General features: G+C 39.7%; 2 protein-coding genes across 18 annotated transcripts in view; both read left to right on the top strand.

Moving 5' to 3' along the window:
- Positions 1 to 10,378, top strand: part of picalmb (phosphatidylinositol binding clathrin assembly protein b) — a 35,041-nt gene extending 24,663 nt beyond the window's left edge. For 3 of the 12 annotated variants that reach the window (XM_061781134.1, XM_061781132.1, XM_061781133.1), the window contains exons 12-23: positions 145 to 245; positions 386 to 538; positions 848 to 931; positions 1,192 to 1,284; positions 1,429 to 1,539; positions 3,105 to 3,221; positions 3,307 to 3,337; positions 3,414 to 3,513; positions 4,716 to 4,775; positions 5,949 to 6,053; positions 6,358 to 6,463; positions 8,709 to 10,378. In XM_061781134.1, coding sequence (XP_061637118.1) covers positions 145 to 245; positions 386 to 538; positions 848 to 931; positions 1,192 to 1,284; positions 1,429 to 1,539; positions 3,105 to 3,221; positions 3,307 to 3,337; positions 3,414 to 3,513; positions 4,716 to 4,775; positions 5,949 to 6,053; positions 6,358 to 6,450 — 1,048 coding nt within the window. In that variant the 3' untranslated portion in view covers positions 6,451 to 6,463; positions 8,709 to 10,378. Of the gene's footprint in view, positions 1 to 144; positions 246 to 385; positions 539 to 847; positions 932 to 1,191; positions 1,285 to 1,428; positions 1,540 to 3,104; positions 3,222 to 3,306; positions 3,342 to 3,413; positions 3,514 to 4,715; positions 4,776 to 5,948; positions 6,054 to 6,357; positions 6,464 to 8,708 lie in introns of those variants that run through there. The other 9 variants (XM_061781138.1, XM_061781139.1, XM_061781140.1 and 6 more) reach the window with 6 other exon arrangements.
- Positions 10,379 to 11,175: 797 nt separating this feature from the next.
- Positions 11,176 to 16,626, top strand: part of sytl2b (synaptotagmin-like 2b) — a 37,040-nt gene continuing 31,589 nt past the window's right edge. For 2 of the 6 annotated variants that reach the window (XM_061781130.1, XM_061781129.1), the window contains exons 1-3: positions 11,176 to 11,753; positions 11,841 to 12,002; positions 15,189 to 15,343. In XM_061781130.1, the coding sequence (XP_061637114.1) occupies positions 15,243 to 15,343 (101 nt within the window). In that variant the 5' untranslated portion in view covers positions 11,176 to 11,753; positions 11,841 to 12,002; positions 15,189 to 15,242. The remainder of the gene's footprint in view (positions 11,754 to 11,840; positions 12,003 to 15,188; positions 15,344 to 16,626) is intronic. The other 4 variants (XM_061781127.1, XM_061781126.1, XM_061781131.1 and 1 more) reach the window with 2 other exon arrangements.

Raw genomic sequence — 16,626 nt, 5'->3', positions numbered from 1 at the left:
AAACTTTGGAGATGCATTCTTGACTTGTATGACTGATTACTAAAAGTCATCACATTCTTTACTAATGCTCCTTTGCTGCATTATCTTGTATTAACTCAATAGGGTGCTCATAATGTGTTCTTCGTCATTCTATTATGTTTCCAGTGCAGTGAAAATGGAGAGCGACCTGTTTGATCTCCAGTCGACGTTCCAGCCACCCATGCAGTCCGCCTCTTCAGGGCTCCCCGTGGCGACAGCGTGGGCAGGTAGACTGTTGCTCTTGAGCGCCACCTGTCTTTTTTGACTTGCTGTGCATGCTCTTTTCTTCTGACGTCCAACAGTTCCTCTCCATTCGTTTTTGGTCAGTTTCATTTTGTCCTGTCTTTCTCTCTCTGCCTGCCTGTAGATCCTTTCACCTCCGCCGAAGTTGGAGACGACTCCATGCCAAACCTTAACCCTTTCCTCTCAAAACTCGTTGTCGATGCCTCTCACTTACCTGTCGTGTCTTCAGACGGTGTTAGCTTGTCCACTAGGACATCTGCTCATGAAATGTTCTGTGGTAATGACTCATTTTGTTTTTCCTCATTGTTCTTGCTCATGTACGTGTAGAAGCATGACCATAGCTTGCTTGTCCTCCATACTGCTGTAGTTTGAATGTTAGCAGTGTTGTTCTTATGTCTATGAAACTAAAATCCTGCCTTTTCCAGTGAAAACTTGTTCCTCCTATATCAAGATTTTAGTCAAGGCCGAATTCCCACCTGCTTTAAAATGACCCCACCCGCGTTTTGATGACCCTTGGCTCTAGGTTGTTTTTCTGTAGAGCTTTAAAGTTGTTTTTCTTTTACCAATACTATGTTTGATTCCATAGATCATTACAATCCCTTTATTGACACAAACTCGTCAATTTCAACCAATAACAAATGCACAGTGCGGCTAGAACACTCCATCTCAGGTATTTCAAAGGCTCTGAGTCCTGCAAACATTGGATCCTATACAATTCCCCTAAAGCATTTTATTTCAATGTTCGCTCACTTACTTCCCTCCCATTTACAATAACATTCTATATTTCACACTTCTGTGATTTTTAAAACATTAACATTAGCTGCCTTTTTTTCTACTTCCTTGCTTACCTTGGTCCTGAAATGCCTTTTTACTTTTTCGTTCTGGTTCTTCCTCTCGATCTTCTTCTTTCTGCTTCCTGTGGTGTCTCAGACTCCTTCTGTGGCCCAGTGTCCATTGCTCAGCACCTCCCACACCAGGCTCCTTTCCCCACAGAGCCCTCTACTGTAGCAGGTCTATTCAGAGGTATTGAAGGCTCTCTCTGTATGTGTGTACGTGTGACTCTCGCTTCACTGTTCGCTGACGACTTCCCTTGCTTGTAGAACCGAGTCCCGTTTGAGAGGCATCCCTTGTCTTAACTGCAGCTGCCTTCTTTTCATCTTCTTTAAGGATACTCAACGCCTCAGCCCCCTGCCCAGCCACCTGCAGGAGGTCTCCAAGTTGACTTTGAGTCTGTGTTTGGAGCCAAAGCTACAGGCAGCAACAGCCACAATGTTGATGGTGAGGATGTAACATGTCGGCAATTTATTTGTTTTATTCATGGACACCGTAGCGTGTTTATTTTAAATGTTGTTTAGTTTAATCGTCATTTAATTGTTTCTACGTGTTTATTTAGTAGCTGGATTAGGCAACAAAAAAATACACAACCAATTTCTGCAAAACTTTGTGGAGGGGTGACAAAACCCATTAAATTTGTCCAAATCCAAATATGTTGATGTTCCCCACCTAAATTGCACTTGGTACAATCAATTACTACTCACATCCTGTAGGAGTTTCCTTTAAGCAGAAATTAGCTCGCTCGCTAATATATGGACAGACCAACACAACATCTAACAACAAAAATTCTGGGACATTCCTTTTCCTCCCTTTTTAAGTCAGTATGCCAGCTCATACTCACTCCACTGCTTCAGTGGTACGTTCCAGTCAATATGGGCTGGAGCGCATGTTCCAACTCAACTTCACATAATTTTGTAAGGCTTGAGGCGTGAACCAAGAACTGGTCATGAAGTGACTGTGTCCTCATGACATTTTATGGTCATTTGCCGCCATCTTGTGTCCATAAATTGATACTACATTGTGAGCTATCACGCAGGAGTTGCTAATATGGTGGAGTATTAAATTGTTACACAAAAGCTACATAATTTTGTATATCAAATAGGGCAGCACAATGTGGTTAGCTCATCTGCCTCACAAAAACAAATCCCACATCAGGATTTTCGCATTCAAATTGAAACAAATTAAATCACGTATTTTATTCTGACAGGAACCGCAATGAAGCAGTCATCTGGCCATGTCCTTTATTTACTTCGGCCACCATTTTAACTTACTGTGCATGTACAGCAGCCACTGTAGTGTATCATGGTGCCGTCTCCCCTGAGACGAGAAGGAAGTGTCTGATGAGGAGCTGCACGAATGTTCATGGCAGACTGCGACCACGGCAGATGAATTTGATAAAGTTATGCAAGATTCATTCAACACATCGTGGCAGAGTATTGACGAGAGGCACCGCTAACTGCAGCTAAGATAACTAGCTTGCTTAGTAGAATCCAGCAGATGTTCCCAACCAGCCAGCATTGATTTACAAATTTTACTGAGCTGAGGGAGGCGCAAAACAGACCACGGCAAAGTGGCGAGGGATCACGGTTGAAGTTAGCCATTTTAAACTAAAAAGCATTTTTGCAACAGCTTTTTCCAGAGGGAAAATGCACCCGCTTTGTGACCTAATCTGCGACCCCCCCCCCCCAAAAAAAGAAAACATGACCAGGACTAAAACAAGGGGCAAGTGAGTTTTCAAATAATCAAATTATTTTTCGTTTGCTGGACAATTACATCTTTATTTCAGAATAGTACAAGGAGTAAGGATTTGTTTTCTGATTCATTATTCGTTCGTCAGCGCGAATAGCAATTTAGACAGTGACCTCAACTTGCGTTGTAGTAAAACTGAACACCAAATGTTCTCAAAACATTGTAGTGACTCTAAAAACAAACTTACATGCATATAAACGAAGGCATTGCCTTTAGTAGACAAGCTTTTATTTATAAATTTGATCATCTTGTCTTATCAGATATTGCCGGAGGGATCCTGAAACCGACCCTCGCCGGCTCCAACCTGCCGTCCAATCAGCAGCCAGAGAAGCTGGTGTCGGATGACCTTGACTCCTCCCTCGCCAACCTTGTCGGTAGTACGTATGCAGTTATGAATGTTAGTCATTCATAATGTGATTGTTGTATAGTAGATGCCTAACTTCTGCTCTATATTCTCCCAAGACCTCGGCATCGGTAACGGCACCATGAAGAAGTAGGTTGTGGACGGTCGGTTGCAGTCTACCAGCGCCACGTTAGAAACATTTAACTCAAGCTGCCTTAATCCACAGTGACATCCACTGGAGTCAGCCTGGTGAGAAGAGGATGACAGGCGGGACCAACTGGCAACCCAAAGCTGCACCGACGACGACCTGGAACCCCGTCTCCATGGTGATTTACAAACACGTCAGGGGTGGGGAACCTAGGGCCTGTGCGCCTTATGCAACCCGGCAGAGCATTTGCTTCGCCCTGCCACGCAACTCTTAAAAACAAGTAAAACCACTGAAAGACTGCTAGAAAAATCCCTAAAACATCCATCCATTTTCCTTAAGTGTTACCTCATTAGATCCCAACTTACTTTGAGCAATAAGCATGGTGCACCTTGGACTGGTCGAGTCAATTGCAGGGCACATTTAGAACCAACCACCAACCAAACAACCATTCATATTCACACCTGTGGCAAATATGGACTCTTTAGTGGACCTAACATGCATGTTTTTGGAATTTGAGAGTCCCCATGCAAATAGAAATTTGCATGGGGATGCCTTAATGTTCTTTGCTCAGCAGTGGTTTTCAACTTGGAACTCTGCCATGCAGGCCATTTTTGTCTAGTCTCTTATGGTGGAGTCATGAACACTGACCTTAAGTGAGGCAAGTGAAAGCCTGCAGTTCTTTGGATGTTGTTGTGGAGTCTTTTGTGACATCTTGGATGAGTCATCCCTGCGCTCTCGGGGTAATTTTGGTCGACCGGCCACTCCTGGGAAGGTTCAACACTGTTCTATGTTTTCGCCATTTGTGGTTATGGCTCTCACTGTGGTTTGCTGTAGTCCCAAAACTTTAGAAATGGCTTTATAACCTTTTTCACACTGATAGCTCTCAATTACTTTTTCTCATTTGTTACTGAATGTCTTTAGATCTCGGCATGATGTGTAGCTTTTGAGGATTGAGGCTTTTACTTTGATTCGTCAGGCAGGTCATATTTAAGTGATTTCTTGATTGAGAACAGGTGTGGCAGTATCAGGCCTGGGTATGGCTACAGAAACTGAACTGGGGTATCATAAACCACAGTTATGTTTCAACTGGGGGGGCAATCACTTTTTCACACAGGGCCATGTAGGTTTGGATTTTTTTTTCTCCCTTAATAAAAAAACATTTAAAACTGAATTAAGTTTGTTTGTGACAAATCCAGGGAAGCGCATCCTGTTTCGCCGATGTCTGTCAAATTTTCTGTGGCCTACAATTCGGTGCATCACTACTCAGAACTATGAGGCAGACATGCTAACCACAAGGCCACTACGTTGCCTCCCCTGAGACATTGAAGCCACAAATGGCGATAATATACTTGTGCTTTAACGACTTTTGTGTCCTCGCAGCCCCCGTCCATCATGGCCTTCCCCGCCACTACACCCACGGGCATGATGGGCTATGGCATGGTGAGTAGTGTGTGTAAAAATCATGTTACAGTGGTGACTTATGAGTTCAGTTTGTTTCGTGATCAAAGTTGTAACTCAAAACGCGTCTCAAGTCGTCTTTCCTGTTTGAAATTAATGGAAGTGTCATTGCTGTTCTGGACCCCAAAATAACCACCCCAAAAAATAGTTGTAATGTTTTTTAATAACACAAATAGCACTCTACAGTATTGTACATTATTAAAATGTATAGTAATAACATAAATGGAATGTAAAGATTTAAGCAGTTTATGCATATGATTAATTCATTGTGCCTGCCATGGCCGCCAGGGGCAGCATAATAAGGCATAGATATACTGTACTTTAAAGAGACTGACAAATTCTCAGTGAGCTGCAGTAATTCTAGAGATATTTCACAGAGGATAAAGAATATATGACTGAGCATTGCTATGTCTGGCTACAGGCGTTATTGGAATGTTTGTGTTGAAATATCCGTTGCTTAAAGCAGTGATTCCCAACCTTTATTGAGCCAAGGCACATATTTTACATTTGAAAAATCTCACGGCACCAACAAACAAAAATGTCACAAAGTGGATACACAAGTCAATTATACACTTTCTGCCATCTAATAGAAGAGCATTTATTTGTTCTCTCTCTCTTTATATGCCGTTGGCATAGATGGATGAAAAAAGATAATTTGTTATAAATAAATAATATTTTGACCAATTAAGTGAAATTTGATAACTTCGCGCAGCACACCAGAAGAGCTCTCACGGCACACTGGTTGGGAATCACTGGCTTAAAGGGTTACAACAACGTAACGATGCTCGTTTTGTTAGTGCATCTTACATTGTCTGTTAGCATTAAGCTAGCGGACATTCGTATAAGGCAAAATGATGTGGTTGTTTTAAATTCACTATTTGTTTTATGTTCACTTTGTCAGTAAACTTCACCTTAGACTGGCAATAAACAGCTTGAAACAAGTACTTGGTCTCAGTTTTGAAGAATTGTTCACCATCTGCTGAGCAGCTGCTTGTTATGGCTCGTATCTCAAATTTTTGCTACGCGAAAAATTGTATCTCGAAAAACCCGTAAGTGGGGTCACTTTTAAGCCAAAGTAACACTGTAAATAGCTTTTCTAGTACCAGTAATTTGATGGCAATGTTCGAGAAATAATCCTCCATGTCTCCTGTTCAGCCTCCACAAATGGGCTCCATGGGCATGATGAATCCGCCCACCATGATGTATGGCCAGCCTGTGATGAGGCCACCCAACCCTTTTGGTTCAGTGTCCAGCACTCAGGTGGGTGCGCCACGTCTCACTCCTTCTCTGAGGTGTCGGTGTGTGTAAACATCATGCTGTGACATGTTCCCAAGTTAGCGCAAACACTGCTGATGGCGGTTTGAACGAGACTCTGCTCTCGTCTCGAACTGACCATCATCTACTTTTTCTCTTATTTAATTTCCTCCTTTTATCCAACTCATTTGATTCAACATCGGCACATGTCCAAACTAATTTCATCCCCCTCTTCCCTCGTCTCTGCGCTGACTCTCTTACCACTCCTCTGGCCCTCCTACTTCCTGTGTGTGTGTCTTCCTGTGAATAGCCCTCGGCGGCCTCTAGTCCTTCCAGCCAGAGTCCTCTCCGAGCCCCCGGACAGGACCCGTTTGCACACCTCTCTCTCAAGGATTTCTTGTAGAGCGTCTTTTTAGGTACAGCATGTCCCCTTATGCTGGCGGATTCATCCCACACGTGGCCTGTGTTCAACATCCGTGTGCGGTTGCTTATCTTATCTCACACCATCATCTTCATGCTTTTCTCTTCATCTGACAAAGACTCCACATGCTTTTGTCTTTGCTTGATCTTGTTTTGCTCGATTCACTGTTTTGACTGTAATGAGGCTCATGCTGCCCCTTTTGTACTGCCACTCATCGCATACTGCTATGTACTGATTTGATGTCTTTTTTTTTTTTTGAAATTTAATCAGCTGACTGTTCTCTAAGCCCTGCCCATGAGGTATTTTCACTGAGCAAGCTTTGTACATTATTGCTCAAGGGACAGATGCTAGCATTCAAGTATTGTAAACATTAAAATACCACATTCCAAATTGTAAACTGGGTACACTTGCACAATCCTGTCCAATAAATGTAATACTGGAATTCTAACGGAGTTCCATTCCTACGACACATTGATTTTATCTGCAAATCCAAACACATGGCATTTAAAACATAAAAGACTATTATGGAGAAATTTGGGAGAAACAAGAACCACCCTGGTAGACTGGGCACCACTGATAAGCTCCCCAAAAGAGAAACATAGATGCACATATTTTAGAGCAGAGTCCCCCGAAACACTAATCACTGTTAAAGGCGCTGTCTCCATTATCATGATAAGCAGTTCATTTAATGTCTCTGTATGAACAATTGTCTGAACTGAGATAATTGATTACAATATCTAAGGGAGACATTTTTGTTTATAACGCACCCACGATCTAATTGGGGCTATTAAAGGGACAACCACCATTGGAGAAAATACAGTCCACAAAAAACTCATTGGGAAATAAATTCCATGGATGACCAACTTCATTGTTCCAGTAAAAACTACAAACAACTACCGTAATTTCATATAATTCGGATGATAAATAAACAAGGTAAAGTTCATGACTGACAAGTTTAAATTTGCATACTATTTACATTCACCACATTAGGATGGTTATAAGCCCGTAATTAGTATAGTGACAATTCTGCCTTTACATAGATTCATGCACAGTCATATGCCTCCAGGCATTGTGTTGTTCCAAAACGCAAGTGGATGATAACACAAATATCGCATAGCTTCACCTTGTGGCATAGTTGGTACATCAGTGTCTTCAATCCTTGGATCCCCCCCACCCCCAAAATGTCGGTTTTGAACAGAACTGGTCCAGCCCCATAATATTCACACCTAGCCAACAAATCATTTGGCTGGAGATGATGCAACAATGTCACAAACAACTTTTATGATGTTGTTAGACATTAATTAAAACAAATATTTTTTATTTTTTATTTTTTTTTTACATTTACAATTTTGTTAACATCTAACATAATGTCTGTAGATTCTCACTCATCTAGGTCACGGTAATCCACAAAGGTTGAATAAAGGCAACTGGACTGTTCTTGTTTGACCTTTAACTGAGGCAAGGGAGGGAGGCCTGCAGTTCTTTCGAAGTTGTCCTGGGAAGGTTCACCACTGTTCCAAGTTTTCTCCATGTGAGGATAATGCTCTCTCTATGGGTCGTTGGAATCCTTAAACTTTAGGAATCGCTTTTGTAACCCTTTCCAGACTAATGTCAATAACTTTGTTTCTCAACTGGGGATTTTTGGGTATTGTGTCATTTTGTTGCAGCTTTTCTAGATCTTTTATTCGACTTGATTTTGTCGAGACAGATTCAGTTGTAGTGATTTCTTGATTGAACAGGTCTTGAGGTAATCAGGCTTGGGTGTGTTCAGTGAAAATTAACCAAAAATTGTGATTAGCCACAATTAATTCATAACTTGGGGGGTGGGGAATTACTTTTTCACACAGAACCAGGTAACTGAATAATTTTATTTTTTCCTTAATGAAGGAAATCATTTAAAAACAGCATTTTAAGTTCACTTGGGTTATATTTGTCTATGTACATTTTTTTGATCTTCAACATTAAAATGGGGAAACTGTGCAAAAATGTAAGAATTTGAGAAGGGGGGTCAATACTTTTTATATGGCACTGTATATGTTTTTTCTTTTCAATGCAATTATAATGGGTGCTTTTCGCAGTTGGGCCCAGTCCCTATCCCCAGTGAATAGCTCGGGTCCACTGTATGCTCCAGAGTGGAGTTGGCCTCATGGTGGGGCGGGGCTTATCCAACAGTACCACTGAAATGATGTGATCACATTAAATAAAGCCTTTCTTCTAACTTGTGTCTTTCTCCCTTGCAGACGCAGTTCATGTAACTTTGAAGAGCTCGTCTCTCTCGGAAAGATGAAGCACTTGGCAGCAAAAAGCTTTGTACTCGTCCAGGTCTCAGGAGAGACATTCACACACACGGCCCTTCCCCTTACACACCCCCACCACATACACACACACTCGGCACCCCTCTAAAAATACCAGTCATGTCAAGAGCCATGATGGCTGTCAGTAACCGTGGTAACAAAGAGGATTCCCTCTCCATTTTACAGTGTCATCTGTAAAGTTCTGGCTGCTGAGAAACTGTATTTGGTTAAAAAAAAAAAAAGACAAAAATTTAAACTGCAGTTGGGTGTTGAGCGAGTGGGGAGGGGGATTGGTTGGCGATGGCGACCTTCCCTTTTTTCCTCAACACCACTGAGTCCATCAACCGTCACGGCGTAGTGATGCTAATGACGTTTACACCCGTTTAAGTTTGTCTTTTTTACCGTGTTTACAGTAGACATTCCCTGTGTGTCGTTTGTTTATTTATGATTAGCGGTCGAAGGAGCTCGAGCGGGGGTTTATTGTAAAATCAACATCGCATAATAATGAGCATTGAGCACGCCTGGGTGAGCTTGAGCATTAATACTATCAAGAGGTAGAGTGACAAATAGCTATTATATAAATGACACTTAAGCCGAATGATAGAGCACTAAAAATTAACTTTTTTTTTTTTTTTTTTTTTTTTACTATTGCTAGATGAAAAATAACAAAAAAATTTAAAAATCACAGCCGCCACTGCTGAGAGTGCAGAGGCCCACCAATACGGCCCACCCTGAATTCCTAAAAACATGGGCATATTATTTATAAAAAAAAAAAAAAAAAAGTTTGATCATAATTTTTCTTAAGTTTAGTACGGCCCTCGCAGGTCTTGATGGAAAAAGGGTGGCCCACCCCTGCGCTAAACAGTCCATAGTTCATTCTGTGCCTATATAGGGGTCTTTCTTTTTTGTTTGCAAGTTGAGTAACATTTCACGCACCATCCTGGCGACAGCGGACTCCATTTTGCTTTACTAGCTTGGCACGCCATCGACTCAGAGAGCGCGCTGCCTTTACTCTGAATGTGAAGAGTTGTCTTCATGTTGCACACATCTTTCCACACCGCATGCGCAGCCACCCACCCAGCGCCTTACTCGTCAAAACGTGCTCGAGAAGCAGGTTTGATGTAAATGAATTGTATAGAAGATCGAGATGGATGCTTGCCAGTGAAGGGCGGTGAGCGGGCGGCGTTGGCGGAGGTGGAAGAGGAGGGACGAGCACTGTTGATCGGCGCTCTGTGTAAATATAATTAAGACAAAAAAGTGACTGTTCTTTGATTGCAAAAGTGAAAGATGTATGAAATATGAACACGATTCAAATCCAATTTGACTCTACCCATTAAGTCTGATTCAGGATTATCCTCTGCAGATCTCTTCTGTTTTCAGAACCTGTAGCAGGCGACCACTCAAATATTGTTTTTTCTTTTCAAATAAAGAGCAGCTTCCACAAAAACACAACAGTCCCTTTCTCTCCCTTTTTCTCTGTCACAAAAAGAACAGTTAATGATGAGCTAAAATTTGCCCAGACCACTATCTCGCCTCAGAATTCAACAGTATCATTCAACACACCAGTGGCACATTCTATTTACTTTGAATCCTTTCCATAAAAATGCCAAAACCTTTGGGTGTGTTTATTACACTTTGTGCTTCAATTTTTATATTTGTGCGTCTCATGGCTTTTATATATTATTGTCATGTCAACCAAAAAGGTCAGGATTTGGCTCAGAAGCTGGTTTAGCAGGCCTCAGAGGGGAATTAATACGTGATTGGAATTTTGAAAATGTTTTCCTTCTTTCTCGCTTGAAAACATGGAAAATTGTTATTGCTATTCAGTATATAATGAAATTATATAAAAATATTCTTAAACTAAAAATTACTACAATACATACCAGTTTAAAAAAAAAAATTCTATTTGTGCCAAAACAATTGAAAACCTTGTGGCCATGATTTTTCTTTTTTTTTTTTTTTTTGTTTGTAATATTTTAATACTCCAGAATTTCCCCAATGGGATTAATAAAGTATCTAAATTCGAGTCCCTGAAAACTTTAGACTGAGTTTGTTTTTGAAATTAAAAATATGTGAATTCCAAGTTTAATTCCTGAAACCTTTAGGAATTGTTTGTATTTTTTGTTGTACACATTTCTTTTATTCCAACATATCACAAACTTTGAGTCACTCCTAAAACATTTTGTTATGACCATTTGATTTTCCTCCACATTTGAGACGTTACAAAACATGTTCAAATTTAAGTCACTGCTAAAACATTTAGTGATGACATTTTTATTTTTGGTCATTTAATTTAAAACTATTTTCCACCAATAAAAATTGACAAAATTTTATTTGCTGCACTTAGTTTTTCGGTTTTTGTTTTTTTTTAATCTTTTAATTTTAAACTTTATATTTCTGCCAAAAATTAAAACTACAAACCTTTCGTCCAAACTATTTATTCATTTGTAAATATATTAATTATCCTCCCAAAACAAAAACAATGCTACATCTGGCCAAGGCATTTTATTTGTTTTTCCAAAATGAATCAACAAAATTGAGTCACTGGCAATGTTTTTTTGAATTTTATTTTACTTTTTACTTTTAAGTGTTCTGCCAAGATTAGAGATAAAATTGTATTTCCCCTAAACCTACTTTCTTGCTAATAATAAATTATACAGTATGAATTGGTAAACTTATTGATTTAAAAAAAAAAAGATATCAATTGAAGTTCAAACTGATTTAACAGCGTTCAAGCATTTTACAGCCATAGCAACAAGAAATAAGCATTTCACAAGTAGGTCAGATGAATATCTCATAATGCCTTTCTCTCACCATACTTTACATCACGCTGTATTTATCTGTGTTTTTAAAATGTTTTGTTTAAATTAAGCATCAGAGCAGACGAGAAGGACACTAACTGTAAAGGTTGCTGAACAGGTGTGGCTAGTTTGCACGCCCTGTTGGCAAACACTGTCGACACCTTCAGGCCGCCGGGTGTTATTACAACAGGTACACTATTTGATCTCAAGCCCTTTTAATGAGCAATTTCTAGTGACGTCACCAGCTGTAAACCCTACTCATGTATTATGTGAGGAGGTGCTCTGTGGCTGCACATGGTCCAACCCATCTCAAGTGAGTCCTGCCCCTCTTGTCAACTGCACACTGAAGATTTGAGTTCATCCATGCAGTAGCAGCAGAAGACCAGCAGATTGGGTGTAAATCGTTTTGCACATACAAGAGGCCAACTAAAGCTCCAAGGTAGGGGACATCTTCAATGTTTATTTGTACTCTCACAGCTGTTAATCAAAATGTTAGAAACAGCTCTCGGTATGATGCAGTGCACTCCTACACAGTACCTGAACAAGTAACATTGTTACATTTACCCATTATACAAAAGTGAGCATTAGTCTCTCATCAAACGCAGAATTTAGGACACCGCTTATGAATTTGATCTAATCTCACATTGTGTGCCTAATTGTCAAGTGAGTGAATAGTAGTTTATTTCAGAACATTTTACTTGACTAAACATAATTGTTGTGGTTGAATGAAAGTGGTTAAAAAAATATTGTGGCACAAATGTTTGAACAATTGTATTTCACAATATGAAAAATATAGAACATTTGGATTACTATCTTTGTAATAGCAACATTTCAGACTCAATTCTATTGGATATTACATGGTGTACCTTATTGAATGTACGGTGAAGATATAAACTTTATTTCAAAATATTTTACTTGACTAAATCACCATTTTTATAAAATTAGATGAAAATGTCATGCCATTCTCTCTCTCTCTAAACTTTTAATCTCTTAGAAAACAGCTTTTATATTTGATCTCATTACATTTTGCACCTAATTGTCTGGTGAGTGTATGAAGTATATTACCGAATGTTTTACTTTCCTAAATATAATTAGTCATAAAATATTTTATATACATTATGAAATGTTTTTATATTCCCTTTTTCTTTTAATTAAATTCATTCTATTTCTAAATTGCCCGTAGGTGTGAATGTGAGTGTGAATGGTTGTTTGTTTGTATGTGCCCTGCGATTGGCTGGCAACCAGTTCAGGGTGTACCCTGGCTCCTGCCCGATGATAGCTGGGATAGGCTCCAGCACGCCCGCGACCCTAGTGAGGAGAAGCGGCTCACAAAATGGATGAATAATTATATTTCTTCAGGAAAGAAGCAAACTACAAAATGTCCATCCATCCATCAGTTTTCCCTTGAAAGTCACTTACCTTCACGAGGGTCATGGCTGTGCTGGCGCCTATCCCACTTCAGGTGATAGGCGGGGTACACGCTAAACGGGTCACCAGCCAATCGCAGGGCACATATAAAGAAGCAACAATTCACTCTCACATTCACACCTACAGACAATTTGGTGTCTTCAATAAATGTAACATGCATGTTTTTTTTTTAATCTGTGAGGAAACCGCATTACCTGGCATGGGGAGAACATGCAAACTCCAAACAGGCGAGACCGGATTTGAACCCTGATCCTCAGAACTGTGAGGCAGATGTGCTACCACTGTTCAAAATTTGATATGTTTAATGTAATTATCTTTTATTATATAAAACATTTTGTATTAAATACTTTAAAATAAAAAATACAGTCAAAATTTAGTATGAATAATACATTTTACTTTTTAATCTTAATATCTTATGACACCTCATCATTGTCTTGGCTGAAATGCCACATTAAAATATTCATCTTAGTGCAAATATTTGAAAAAGCTCCCAACAGTTCTCCACCTGCAACCAGGCATGGATAAATGAAATAAAAAGACACACAAAAGTGGGGGGGGGGACTTTTGTGTGAGAATGTAGATCCACACACTGTAATGTAATATTTTAGGGGGAAGAATGCTACAATTTTTTCTCATTTATGGTTCATGGGGGGGAACAATACAAAAACAATATTCCGTCAGACTTTTATTGGCAGTTCAAATGTGTGTCCAAGTGTTGCTATTTTTGGTGTGTTTGGAGTTCATCTGCTGTTTGTCTCACTTCTAAGCCAAAGTGTAAGAAAAACAACAACAAATGCATTGAGTGGCAGGTAGTTCTTTACAAAGCCGTCATTTGTCCTTCCTCATTGGCTATTTTCTGTAATTGCATCATTCTGGTGGAATTGGAAGTGTGCTCTGCTTGTTAACTGTTATTTGTTTTTACCTCACGCTACTTCAAATAGTTAAATGCTTACATTTTAACAATATAATATCATAGATTGCTTGTTAGTGGAAGCCATAAAATAAATGGACAAATCATATTACATTTTAATGTCATTCAGTGTCATTAAGTTGCCGGGTTTGCTGATGAAATCAAGTAAATTAAGTGATCACTGCAAAATTATCAGTTTCTCTAAATAAATGACTCAACATTTTACATGATAAAAAATATAATTTCCTTATTACCTGAAGAAATACAATCAATTAAATGTAATTAAATATGGAAGAAATAAAACAAATAAAACAAATTTAAAATTTATATAAAAAAAATAAACAAATCTAAAAATTTATAGACTGTGTATTTAAATAAAATACGATTAGAAGGAATAAAATAAACAATATGGAAATAGAGTAAAAGGTAACATTTTAAATAAAATGGATACAAATGTAATAGAATGTACAAATTGAAATAAAATGTAAAAAAACTATATAGAAATGGAATATGTAAGAAAAAGTACATACAAGTTTTCCATTGCTTGGCTTAAAGCAGAGGTTCCCTAACCTTTTCATTTCAGTATCTCTTATACAGTTTAATTCTCTGCATTGTATGTAATTGTCATTTCTGTATGTTTTTATAAAGTACAATCGTAGAGCGCGCTATTTCCAGTATAAAAAAACAAACAAAACAAAAAACATTACTAAAATATTAATTTGTTTTTTGGGAGACTGGAACAGATTAATCCATCCATCCATTTTCAACACCGCTTATCCTGGTTAGGGTCGCGGGGCACTGGAGCCTATCCCAGCTGACTTCGGGCGAAAGGCGGACTACACCCTGAACTGGTCGCCAGTCAGTCGCAGGGCACATATAGACGCAGACAAACATTCGCACTCACATTCACACCGTCACTGAGTGGGAACTGAACCCACGCTGCCTGCACCAAAGTCAGGCGAGTGTACCACTACACCATCAGTGACTTGGAACAGATTAATGGCATTTCCATTCATTTTAATGGGGGTAAGATTATTTCAGACAAGTGTTTTGCATTACAACCATAGTCACGGAACACATTGAACTCGTACCTCAAGGCACCACTGTATATGAATCGTGTGTTTTTAATACAACAAAAATATATGAAAAAGCCAATAAAACATTTTACAAGCATTTACAATTGGGGACCCAGTCAAAACTGTTGTTGGAAAGGCTTGTGGTATATTTACATGTAATAATGTGCTGTGCAGCGTGTGTAATCAAATACGCCGCTCCATGCTTCTCCAGGTGTTTCCCAATCCGTCCCCCACTGTAGGAGGGAGAGGAGGGCGACGAGGAAGGATGATCGACCTGAGCTTCCTGACAGAGGAGGAGCGGGGCGTCATCATGACCGTGCTGACGAGGGACGCCCAACTCAAACAGGCCGAGGAGCAGAGAATCAGGTTTAACGTCATATGTTACAAGCATTTAGGGGCTTTACTTTAGAACACTTTATGTCGGCTTTTCACCACCCGCGAGCCTGTGGTCCAACAGCCCTGGAATAGACTAATACAATAACAGGGTGGCAGCTGGGAATGTGACATGAAGAAACTCCGTTAATGGACACGTGGGCAGAGCAGAAGCGGATAAGTGTAGGGGGTGGGGGAGCGGCCTCATTGTCTGACACACAAGAATGTGAAATATTAGCTATAACGGCCAGTCACGGCGAAGGAGGAGGGGGCAAAGAACCCCTCGTACCGGCCACAACATAATGTACAGCTGCTTTCTGGTGACAAACTTACAGAGTAGTACAATAGAAAGAGCCCAATGTATCTCATGTTAATATATTTTTTGAAAGAGTTGATATGACAAATGTGTATAGGTTCATAATAAATCAGAATATGGTAGAAAAGTTGTTTCTGTAGTTAAGTTCAAAATGGGCATCTCATTTAAAGTTTAATTAAACATGAGATGGTGAGTTTTTGTTAGCAGTAAGATAATAATCATTAAAATAAGAAATATAATTGTGAATTATATTCACTTGTGTGTAGTCAGCCCGTATTAGTTATTCTCAAAGTGTGGTACGTGGGCTCCTTCTAATGGTACACGAAAGAATCACTGAATTAAAATCAGTTGTATTTAACTTTTAAAGTACAATTTCATTTGCAGTTAATCTCTCGGAACTATTTGTTTTCGAACATAAATTTAGGTGAATTTTTCCTTATTTTTAAGCACAGTGTTCAGGTTTAAACTGCAAATGTCACAGTGCTTATACATTGTTTTAGGTCATTATAGTGATACTTGGAGAATGCAGCCCTATGGGGGGCACAAGCCGGTGCAAACTGTAGGCCGGTCCAAAGCCCAGATAAATGCAGAGGGTTGCGTCAGGAAGGGCATCCGGCTTAAAACTTTGCCAAACAAATATGAGCGTTCACCCAAAGAATTCCATACAGGATCGGTCGTGGCCCGGGTTAACAACGTCCGCTGCCGGCGCCGTCAACCTGCAGGGCGCCGGTGGAAATTCAGCTACTGTGGGTCGAAGTCGAAGAAGAAGAAGTGGAAAGCGGGTTCTTCGGCAGAAAGAGAAGAGGAAAGCAGAGAGCCTAGAACTGAATGTGGGGACTTTGAATGTTGGGACTATGACAGGAAAATCTCGGGAATTGGTTGACATGATGATTAGGAGAAAGGTTGATATATTGTGTGTCCAGGAGACCAGGTGGAAAGGCAGTAAGGCTAGAAGTTTAGG

This window comes from Phyllopteryx taeniolatus, chromosome 8, assembly GCF_024500385.1.
Source record: "Phyllopteryx taeniolatus isolate TA_2022b chromosome 8, UOR_Ptae_1.2, whole genome shotgun sequence".
Taxonomy (NCBI): Eukaryota; Metazoa; Chordata; class Actinopteri; order Syngnathiformes; family Syngnathidae; genus Phyllopteryx; species Phyllopteryx taeniolatus.
The sequence above is the reverse complement of the archived record's forward strand: the minus strand, read 5'-3'. Positions and strand labels throughout refer to the sequence as shown.